The 11,572-nt window shown below is 44.8% G+C and overlaps 1 protein-coding gene across 1 annotated transcript in view; it reads right to left on the bottom strand.

Moving 5' to 3' along the window:
* Positions 1–9,277: 9,277 nt before the first annotated feature.
* The window catches only part of gfod1 (glucose-fructose oxidoreductase domain containing 1), a 28,878-nt gene continuing 26,583 nt past the window's right edge, over positions 9,278–11,572 (bottom strand). The window contains exons 2-3 of the mRNA XM_031876771.1: positions 10,481–10,674; positions 9,278–10,288 (exon numbers count right to left, since the gene is read on the bottom strand). Of these exons, the coding sequence (XP_031732631.1) occupies positions 9,548–10,288; positions 10,481–10,674 (935 nt within the window). The 3' untranslated portion in view covers positions 9,278–9,547. The remainder of the gene's footprint in view (positions 10,289–10,480; positions 10,675–11,572) is intronic.

Here is an 11,572-nt window from a genome sequence, read left to right as displayed (position 1 = left end):
AGAATCAGCTTTATTGGCCATGTACGCTTACGCATATGTAACAGAGTTAATGATTCCACTTGCCATCACTGGCCATTGGTTGCTAGTATTACTATATTATTTAAGTTATTGCTAATCCTTATCATTTTCATATTATTTCCTCTTTTAAATATCATTTACAACTTGTTGTTATTAGCTCCCCACGGAGACCAGTAGATGTGTGTAACATTAGCGCCCTCTGCTGGCTGCTTGCAGACTTTAGTGGTGCGGCTTAACTAACGTTAGTCTGAAGCAAGCCGTCTCCGTGGTAGGTTGATCTGTGACAAGCTCCGTTGTGAAACATCTCATTCGATATCTGAGATACATATATATAGAGAGATATCTGTATAAGCCCTTTTGTTCGTATAATTGTTTTAATTTATAATTTCTAGAGCAAATGTTTTTAACTGATAACTGATTTAGCATTAGTAACATGCTAACAACAGCTAGCTTAAGTATTGGTCTCTTTAATTTGACAGTGTTCCGGAGCTTGTGACCACGACGTGTCCGTGAGAGTAACTGAAGCTGTTCTGTCTGTTACCAGCTATCTATATGCTGTCCTATGAATAAACGTCTGGTTAAACATTTAACAGCTATATACAATATAAGTATAAATATATATCCGAGAGAAAAAGTGTATATATATACATGTGAACATAAACCTATAGACAATGGCATGAATTATAAGTGGTGGTAATAGTGCAGTATAACTTATTTATTGTTCATGAGAGTGACGGCCAGTGGAAAGAAGCTGTTCCTGTGTCTGGTGGTTTTGGCGTACAGAGCCCTGTAGCGCCTACCAGAGGGGAGGATTTGGAACAGCTTGTGTCCAGGGTGTGAGGGGTCTGCAGAGATCTTTCAGCCCGTTTCCTGACTCTGGAGGTGTACAAGTCCAGGATGGAGGGCAGGCTGGAACCAATGATTCTCTCTGCAGACCTGACAACCGTTGCAGTCTGTTCCTGTCCTGTTTGGTGGCTGATCCAAACCACACAGTGATGGAGGAACAGAGAACAGACTGGATGATGGTGGAGCAGAACAGGATCAGCAGCTCCTGAGGCAGGTTGAAGTACAACCTCTGCTGGGCCTTTTTTCTGATGCTGATGCTTTTTTCAGGTCCACTTCAGGTCCTGGGAGATTGTGGATCCCAGAAACTTGAAGGTCTCCACAGCAGACAGTGTTGTTGAGTATGGTGAGGGGGGGGCAGTGTTGGGGGGCTCCTCCTGAAGTCCACTGTCATCTCCACAGTTTTGAGCTTGTTTAGCTCCAGGTTGTTCTGACCACACCAGAGGACCCGCTGTTCAACCTCCTGTCTGTACGCAGACTCATCACCGCCCCCGATGAGGCCGATGACCGTTGTGTCGTCTGCGAACTTCAGGAGTTTAACAGATGGGTCCTCTGAGGTGCAGTCGTTGGTGTAGTGGGGGAAGAGCAGTGGGGAGAGAGCACACCCCTGGGGGGCGCCAGTGTGATAGTCCGGGTACTGGATGGGATTTTTCCCAGCCTCACCTGCTGCGTCCTGTCAGTCAGGAAGTTTGTGATCCACTGACAGGTGGAGGCTGGCACAGTGAGCTGGGAGAGTTTGGGTTGGAATATTGCTGGGATGATGGTGTTGAACGCTCAGCTGAAGTCCACGAACAGAACCCTTGCATATGACCTTGGGGAGTCGAGGTGTTGCAGCATGTAGTGCAGTCCCATGTTGACTGCATCATCCACCGACCTGTTTGCACGGTAGGCAAACTGCAGGGGGTCCAGCAGGGGCCCAGTGATGTCCTTCAGATGGGTCAACACCAGTTTCTCAAAGGATTTCATGACCACAGACTTCAGGGCGACGGGCCTGTAGTCATTCAATCCTGTGATGGAGGATTTCTTGGGAACCGGGATGATCGTGGAGCGTTTGAAGCAGGAGGGGACTTCACACAGCTCCAGTGATCGGTTGAAGATCTGTGTGAAGATGGGGCCAGCTGGTCAGCACAGACTTTCAGGCAGGAAGGGGACACACCGTCTGGGCCTGGTGCCTTCCTGATCTTCTGTCTGTGGAAGAGCCGACTCACATCCTCCTCACAGATCCTCAGTGCTGGTGGGGGGTCGGTTGGGAGAGGTGAGGAGGAGGCAGCAGGTGTAGATGGTTGTTTGATGGTGGGGGGTGTGAAAGTGGACTTATCAAACCTGCAATAGAAAAAATTCAGGTCGTCAGCCAGTTGGTGATTGGCCTCAGTGGGGGGGGGGGGGGGGGGGGCTCCTGTAGTTGGTGAGTACTTCCAGGTCTCTCCAAACTGACGAGGGGTCGTTGGCTGAAACCTTTTTCTCCAGCTTTTGAAACTAGACTACTTGGAAAATCTCAATCTGTAAAACCGCATTTGATTAAATCAGAAGTTTCAGGCTTTTCTTATTCTTTTGTAGTGTATATGTATACAAAGGAAATTCATTCATAACATTTACCAAGAATATGTTGTCATAAAAAACAATGAACTAATCTTTTAAACATATTTTTAATTTGAAGAATTCCCATTAGCGAATACTGCAGCAATTACTTGTTCTGGATTTCAAAGTTTGCAAACATGTGTTCAGCAGCCAGCAGGGGTCAGCAGAGACTCTCCACATGTCTGCAGCCAAGGAGAAGCTGAAGGACTCCTGGTCCTCCCATGAAACAACAAACAAGCCTTTGAGCAGCAGCAGGTGTTTCTGTATCATTTACATCTCAGAGCCGCATGCATGCAGAGACAAAGTGAGACAATCTAATGAAAAGCATTGTTTTTCATGCGCTGGTGAGATTTTGGGCTATTTTGCTCCCATAACTCTCATCGTCTTTAAAAAGAGTGGAAAGAAAACATCCAAAACACACAGTTAGGGGTTTATTTCACTACCGTATCTATTTGAGTCTGTAGATTTCTCCTAAATTCACCAACAGTTACCATCAGATAATGCCTCATTAGCATATTTAAACATAACATCGCAGAAAACTTATAATGAAAAAAAAACCAATTGTTTTAATGTAAGTAATTAACTGGGGAAGCTTCATGGTGACATCAGTTACTAAATAGTTTTACCTTATTCAGCTGTAGTGTCTTTAAAACATACGTCATTTTACAAAACACATCTTTAAAATGAGTTTTTGATCCATAAATCTCCTCTTCAGCAGCGCTTACATACACCAAACTTTACTGTTCATTCCTCTCTATACACAGAGGGGTTTGCTCACATATAATTCATATCCTGATTTATACAACATTATATTCCCACAAACATGACCAAAATATATATGTTTAAATGATTGCTGACAGTATTGTTTGATTGATGGAGTGATATCCAGTAGAAACCTCTGACTATAATATATCAACTATACAACCCCAACATGTGAACCGGTCTTCAGTGTTCAATAAGATGATGCTTCATTTGCATATCTAAACATATATTTTCAGATAGAAATAATCCACTGAGGGAGTTTCATGGCGATATCTATAAGTTCAAATGTTCACTATTCTCCTGGAGCATCTCCCCTTAAATGTGTTCAGCTGGCATCCATGCAACCAAATGATATTCATAAGAAAGTCAAATTAGAGTCTTTATGGATTTACATATTGTTTTATTCCATAGAAACTGCAGCATGAGACAAGTGCTGCAGCTGTAAACCATGTCACACACTCTCACACACACACACACACACACACACACACACACACACACACACACACAGGTACAGGGAGATGAGACACTGAGGCAGGAGTCACACAGCCAATGAAAAGAGAGAGAGGGGGAGGGGACGGCGTTATTTGACAGAAGTGCACCATCAGACTTTACAGCACGCAGTGAACTCAGAAGGGCTTCTATTGCTGTGACATGGGACCACCTCCTAAAAATGTCATGTCGCTCATAACGGGTAGAAAATACGAACAATTCCTACGGGAAGTATACATTCTCTAGATTAAAACCCATAAGGACGCGTTTGAGAGCTCAAAGTACAGTAGACAGAGCAGCAGTCAGCATCTCTAAACCAGCTGAGGAAAGGCTTTCACTACCTCTATCTCACTTCTATTAAAGGGTGCTTGGTTACTTCTGTCCTGGTTACTAAAGTACTTAGAGAGGAGAGGAGGAGAGGAGAGGTGATGAGGGGAGATGAGAGGTGATGAGGGGAGAGGAGAGGTGATGAGGGGAGAGGAGAGGAGATGAGGGGAGATGAGAGGTGATGAGGAGAGGAGAGGTGATGAGGGGAGAGGAGATGAGGGGAGAGGAGAGGAGATGAGGGGAGATGAGAGGTCATGAGGGGAGAGGAGAGGAGATGAGGGGAGAAGAGGTTTTGAGGGAAGGTCTGAGGGAGCATGACCTTGTCCTCCAGGCTTCAACCTGACTCCCACTAGATATAAAAGAGGGTGAGAGAGAGAGGGAGGGGAGATAAGAGACAGAATGAAAGGAGAAACTGATGTTGCGGGCTACCCCGTGAAGAAGACTGATCAGTGAAGAGCAGATCACAAAGCGTCATCTTTTCTCACCACTCACTGACCCTCTGACCAGTCAGTCAGAGAACGAGGGGGGAGGAGGGGGAGAGTGCTGAAGTGAGGGCAGTGTGTTACTGTGTTACTGTGTGAGGGGAAAGAAAGGAGAGAGAAGAAGAAAGGACCTAGTTTCCACAACGAGGCATCCGGTTGCTAAGTAACGGTCTCCAAGGGCAGATGAAGCCCCTCTTTGAGTTTGTTCGCCTCCAAAATGAACCATTTCTCATGAGCGATCCATGCATACATGTCAACAATAAGCAGTAGACGGTTATGAGTATGAAGGTGGTGATGTGAGAGCATCGTAACGGGTACTGAAGAAAGGAAATTAAGTCTTTTGCTGTTATTTTGCTGCTGAAGGAAAAAGCCCTCTGGTTCACCACAGCACCCGGGGAAGCTGCTGAGGATGAGTCTGCTGAGCTGTTTGACTTCCTCTCCATGGAGGAGGAGGAGGAGGAGGAGTCGTCTGTGTGGATACGGATACGGATAAACCAGCTACAAACCGAGAGTGAATCCAAAGGTGATGTTGTGAGTCACTGTTGCGTCTGAAACATCTTTTGCCTGGCACTACAGAACACGTGCATTATGTAGCTCTATATCAAGTGTAAACCACATTGTGTAAAAGTCATGTAAATCGGATGGTGTTTGTCAAAAAATGCAGATTTCCTTTCGCCAGCAGGTGGCGCTGTGAGTATTAGGGGAAATTATCTTGTAGACATCCTCAGGCCATGAGTGTTATCAAGCATGTGAAGTTTGGGACCTTTGGAAGAAGTCCAGCTGAGTTACATCAGACATTTCCTTTAGCCAGTAGGCTTTGCGGGTTTACTGTAGCGCCCCCTAGTGGTCGAATGCAAAAAAATTCTCAGGGTATGTTACTGGATGCGATGTGCACATATGCTGAATATTTTGGGAATTTAGAAAAAATGGTTGAGAAGTTATGTGAATTGATATTTTGCCACGCCCCTAAGAAGTGTATTGGTCCATATCTTTTAAACGCAAAGAGATATCAAAAAGATTTTGATAACTTTTGATGATCTAGATCCAATTATGATCCACAGTAAATTTCGTAGAAATCGGAGCCAGCATGTAGGAGTTCGCAAAAATGTGGTTTTTTTCACTAAATTCAAAATGGCTGACTTCTGGTTGGGTTTAGAGCTTAGAGCTCCGGGGGCTTTTTTGTCAGTCTACATGTGATACATCTGTTTACCAAATGTATATATAGATAGTGAATCATACTGCGAGGGCTGCATCGTCGAAATATTGTATAAATTCATACAAAATTGAAAATGGCCGACTTCCTGTAGGGTTTGGAGCATGGTCCAAAGAGACTTTTCTTTAAGTCTCCATAGGACACATGTGCCTACCAAGCTTCATATATGTAGCCAAAACGTAGCGCTGGGGCTGCTCTTTTGAAATATTGTAGGGGGCGCTATAGAGGCAATTTAAAACAGCCAATAAAGAAAATCATATAAACTATTTCTTCATATGACTTGTGACACATGTACAAAGTTCCATGAGTTTTTGAGCATCCCAACACACTAAACCATCAGCTTCCTTTTTCATGGCGAACGATGCGTTGCCACGGCAACAGCGTTCAACAAAAACTCACAATATTCATGATGATGCATCATCAATGTCTTAAGGCTATCCTTACCAAATTTTAGACTAATCAGGTCACCTGGCTAGGAGGTGTAAATAAAAGTATAGAATATGACATTTCCTTTAGCCAGTAGGCGGCCCTATGAGTTATTGAATTGTTTTCAATTGAAATATGTTCAAGCTTGAAGTAGCATCATGCATAAGACGTTTTGTGCAGATTGGATAATGTACCTTGGAGTTATAACAACTTATAAGAACTTATTTTTTCATAAACAATGAGGCAAAATGGCCGCCACGTCAAGGTTCTTTGATGAAAACTCTATTTTGATAACTTTTAATCACAAAGGTCTTAAGAGCATCCTGACCTAAGTAGAAGTTGATCGCTTAAAATCTGTAGGAGGAGTTCGTTAAAGTGCGAAGGCTGAAATCTGCAAAAAGTGACAAAAAGCACAACTTCACGGGTTTACTGTAGCGCCCCCTAGTTGTTGAATGCAAAATAAATCTCAGGGTATGTTAGAGGACGCAATGTGCACATATGCTGAAAATCTGGTAATTTTAGGACATACGGTTGAGAAGTTATATGTATTGATATTAAGCCACGCCCCTAAGAAGTTTATTGGTACACATCTTGTAAACGAAAAGAGATATCAAAAAGCTTTTGATAACTTTTGATGATGTAGATCCAGTAATGATCCACAGCAAATTTGGTAGTAATGGGACTAAGCATGTAGGAGGAGTTCGCAGAAATGTGTTTTACACTAAATTCAATATGGCGGAAAATCTAAGTAGGCGGAGCTGAAGGGTCTGATTGGCTTTTATGTAGCTCTAGCTCAAGTGAACATGTGTGTTGAATTTCAAGTCAATCGGACATACTGGCCGAGGGGCGTCGCCGGTCCGACTTGTAGGGGGCGCTAGAGAGCCATTGCTTAACACAGAAAGATGCATTCTTTTTCAGATGGCTATTTTCACCAGGCCTGACAAGTCCCCAAAATTTGGTGAGTTTTCATGCATGGCAAGTCCTCCAACCATGCGTACGTTTACCTAAACGGGTACAATTTCAATAGGGCCTTCGCTGGCCCGACGTTGTCGGTTGCTTGGGCCCTAATAACCGTGGCAGAAAATGGATCTCAGTGGTGAAGCAAGTGGAAACAAATGATTAACGATTATGATTTGTGTGTGTGACCATGTAAATGTTAACGGTGGGACTTTTCCTCTGCAGGAGACACAGTATTAGACCGGTGGACTCAACCAGTCGCAGGGCTCGGGGGCTAATGTCAGACGCTCACCTTAGGTTCCCCGTACGGGTCCGTCGGCCAACCAGTGGGAGATAATTTACATCCAAGTCAGAAACAACAGCCAGAGGCTATTCCAGCACAGAGCCATGAATCACACAGTCATAGAGCATGTTCACAGGCCTGAGTCTATATGCAGATTTGATAAGGCGCTCGGTACACACGGGGCAATCGTGTAACTTGAGTTATCTTAAGAGCGATAGCTTATCAGTGTTGGACTCGGACTAGTTAGCCGGGGTGTTTACGGCGTGAAGCTTTACATAACAGCGTTAAAAGAAGAGCTTGTTTTGGTCAATAATTCACAGACGGGGACGAGAAGATGAACGCTCCAAGGCCTCAGTCTGCTGCCGCTCTCCCAAACACACTGCAGGTCAGTCCGTCAAAAACAACCTTCAACAGCAAAGAATACAGAAAACAAAGAATAAGCTCCTTGGTTTTTACAAATAAAATACATACAGTACTTGTTTATTCCTTTAGACAAATGCATATTGTTTCATCATGTTTTCATATGTACATTTTCAGTAGTCGTTACACACGATAGTATCTCAGCAGAGTTTAAGAGTTTAAAAAAAAGGGGGGGGGGGACAGAGATGCGTTCAAAGAGAAGATCAATCTTTTGGCTTGTAGGTCGGTGCTGTTCTCTCAGCTGCACAGATACTAAAGCTGGAGTCACACTGGATCTCAGCCTGTGAGTGTGAGTGACCGGGAGTAGAACACAACGTGTGGTTGGATTTTCTGCGACTGCAAAACTGATCCAAACACAGAGAGTCAGGTGGGATGTCTGCATGCATGGTAGAAATCACACATTTCAATTGGAATCACAGTTGCGATTTAAAAGCTGCGGCGCTAGTGTCTTCTTCATTGGCTCTCTTTACTAATTATATGGTCTTCTAATGGAATGCTGTTGCACTGTTCTAAAGATAAGGGCGCTGATATTCTATCACTTCTCACTCGAGCACTAAATGTGTAGTTTACATCTTCAATATGACTCAAAGGGCTCGGGGCCCCGTTCCACAGACATGTTAATAGGAACGTAGAATAACACCAGCCGTAACCTTTAACACCTATAACGGAAACTAGAAGAGATGCAAAGTTTACAGTCTTACTGTAGGTGTGAGTCCAAACTGAACTTGTATGTGAAGCAGACTGACATACCTGCATTCCACTGTGCATGTTAAAGAAGCTCTATAAAGCATGCTATATGCTCAACCACTGTGGCTTGATGCAAGTGTGAACCCATTGCATTGCAATATCAAGATCAAACCCTCACACTGCTCTGCATTTACTCGCAACTTAGTGCAAGACTGTAATCATAGCCACACTTCAGGCTCAGTGCAGGTATGCACACAGAGAATGTTATGCATCATGGCCATGCTTCATGACAATAGAAAACGCACAAAATAAATAAGAAGAACACCAAAGCATCACTGCACTAGCCACTCATACAGGACTCGCAAACTGATGCACAGGCTACTGTTACTGCATAAAGGCACACCAGAGTGTGTTTCCACCCTTAACAAAGGTGTGTCTGCTGCTGCCTGCAGCCTGGATATATTGCATACGCCAAACAGAGGGTAAACCCCTCTGAACAACCCACCAGCCAAACTATTGATTTCTTTACTCTCTTGTTTCACGCACGCACGCGCACGCACACACACACACACACACACACACACACACACACACACACACACACAGAGAGGAAGCATACAGAGCAGGAAGATGCACGCAGATTTTCTTTTCAAGACATTCACTTGGTAAAACTAGCAAGTACTTCAGACTACAGCAACAATACGGCGGCACAGTTTCAACTGAGAGGACTATAGTTCCTCCTTGGCTGTCCTCGTTTGGACCCACAGTGTAAGGAGTTGTCTTCCAGACCCAGTCATAGTAGAAGAGAAGCAGAAACGCGAGGCGCAATATCCTTATGGTCAAGCAGAACACAGTAGCATTAGTCTCACTCCCTGCTCTGCCTTCGCTGTATGAATCAGTTTTAATTACAAGTGTCTCCTTGGAAGGACTCAAGTCTTTTAAAAGCAAAGAAAGGAAAGGCTTCCTTATAAATAAAGGTTAGATTATTGATCACATTGCGGTTCCTCTACTGCTCAGGGCATCCAGCCATCTCAAAGGGTTCCGCCCATCAGCCGGATACTAACAGTAGAGTGACATCCTACTCCGCCGCATGGCCTCGCTGATCAAATAGGCCGGGCTGATCTCCGGTTCCTCTGTCATCACCACAATGTTCTGCCACTCTCCACACTGGTTGGACTTCTTGATGGTATCCACCACGCAAAGCGCGTAAAGACAATCCTCAAAGGTAGCGGCCATGGTCAGAGGCCTCCCGTCCCACGTCCGCCTGTCGTCCTGGTCCTGAAAGGCCTGCCGCACAGCCTGGATCATGCGGATTGTTCCGGTAAGATACGGTGACGGAATGTCACTGAAGGCCTTCTCCGGTAATGAGGCATTCTCAAGAGGCGTTGTGTCTTTGAGCAGGAGTTCAGGACCTCCACCGCTTTCTCCGCCTTCGCAGATCTTCTGTCCGTACAGGTCGGTCCCCGTGACCGTTAACCTTCCGACCGTCCCCACAACGATCACCTCCTGCCGAAACTCCCCAGGCATGTTGAAGTTGAGCGTGACGGTGCAGCAGGCGCCGCCCTCCAGAGCCATCTGGAAAGTGCAGAAGTCGTCACTGGTGATCTGACGGATGCCCCGGATGTGATCCGTTTGCTTAACAAAGGTCTTGAGGAAACCATGGACCTTTGCTGCACGCTGACCAGTCAGAAACGTAAGCAAGTCGATGATGTAACTGCCCACCGAATGCAGACCGCCACCTCCCATCAGGTCATCGCAGCTCCAGTTGTATTTCTTCCCCAGGAGACTACCGCTGTGGACCTTGAGGGCAAAGATTTAAAACTATATTAGATCTTTTTTTCACTTGAATGTGATCAGGACTACAGAAGTATCTGAGGTCAAATCTTGTGTCAGAAAGTACCCACAGTGCAATAGTGACTTTGAGCGAGACACCGATATCTTGCAAGTTCAGAAAGTATCACATTGTTGTCATTATTATAGATTTAGGCTTACCTGCGCCTCACAGACCAGGAGCTCCCCGATGTAGCCCTCCTCTAACAGCTCCTTCATTCGAACAAAGGCCGGCAAGAAACGCAACACATTTCCCATAATGCTCAGCAACTTGGGGTAGTACTGGGCCGCTGACATCATTCGGAAGGCATCCAGAGGCGTTGCTGTCCGGTCGCAGATGACGTTCTTTCCGATACCTTTTCAAAGAGAGGAGAGACAGTTGGGAATGAGCCATGTGAGCTTTGTTCATCTTTTCTGTCAATGTTGAGATGAACGAGGGGGTAGGGGACAAGAGTGGAGGAGACAGAGAAGTAATGCAGTCAGCCATAATATCCTCTTGAGCATGAAAACATTCCCTCACGAAACAATGCAGAGCAGCAAAATGTGGCAACTCCCACAATAGCTGAGTCAAGAATTACCACACTTTCTGGGCTTCCTCCCTGAGTCATGGGAACTTAATGACAAAGGGGATGACTTGCAAAAAGACACAACATACTGTATATGTACTGTATTTAGTCAACATTATTATCATTAGCAAAATGTTAGGGAGACTGCTTATTGATGCAGGCTACCCTGCTAAAATTAGCTAAATCTTGCGAGGATAAAATCTGTATCCCTGAACGCCGAAAGAAAGGGGTTTACTGTTGGCAGGCATGGAAGATGTTACAGTCATAACTATGTGGTGTATGGTGAGACTGCACAGCTTGGAGAGCTCTAGACAGGCTTCGCTGGTATTACAGGAGGCCTGATGGAAGGCTGATAACAAAAGACGAGCCCAGCAGGTGCATAGGAGATTGAGAAGGGAGGCGATAAAGAGCCTGTTGGCGCTGTATGAAACCTAATTAAAATCACTTCCAGCACATTGAAAGGTCCACTGGTGCCAGCAACACCCAAACACAACGGAGAGAACAGGATGCTGCAGTAATGTGAGGAGAGACAGACAGAAACATTTAGTTTTTTCTATAATGCCTTTTTACTGGACAGTCGACTGGAAATAGATGTCGGCCATTCTAACAATCTTCATATTAAAAGGTATAATGTGCAATTTGCAAATATGTGTTGGTTAATATTACAGCCTTTCTCCAAACAACAATT

Source organism: Anarrhichthys ocellatus, unplaced genomic scaffold (genome assembly GCF_004355925.1).
Source record: "Anarrhichthys ocellatus isolate YVR2014 unplaced genomic scaffold, GSC_Weel_1.0 scaffold115, whole genome shotgun sequence".
Lineage (NCBI taxonomy): Eukaryota > Metazoa > Chordata > Actinopteri > Perciformes > Anarhichadidae > Anarrhichthys > Anarrhichthys ocellatus.
Note: the sequence above shows the minus strand (reverse complement) of the source record. Positions and strands in the feature narration are given on the sequence as shown.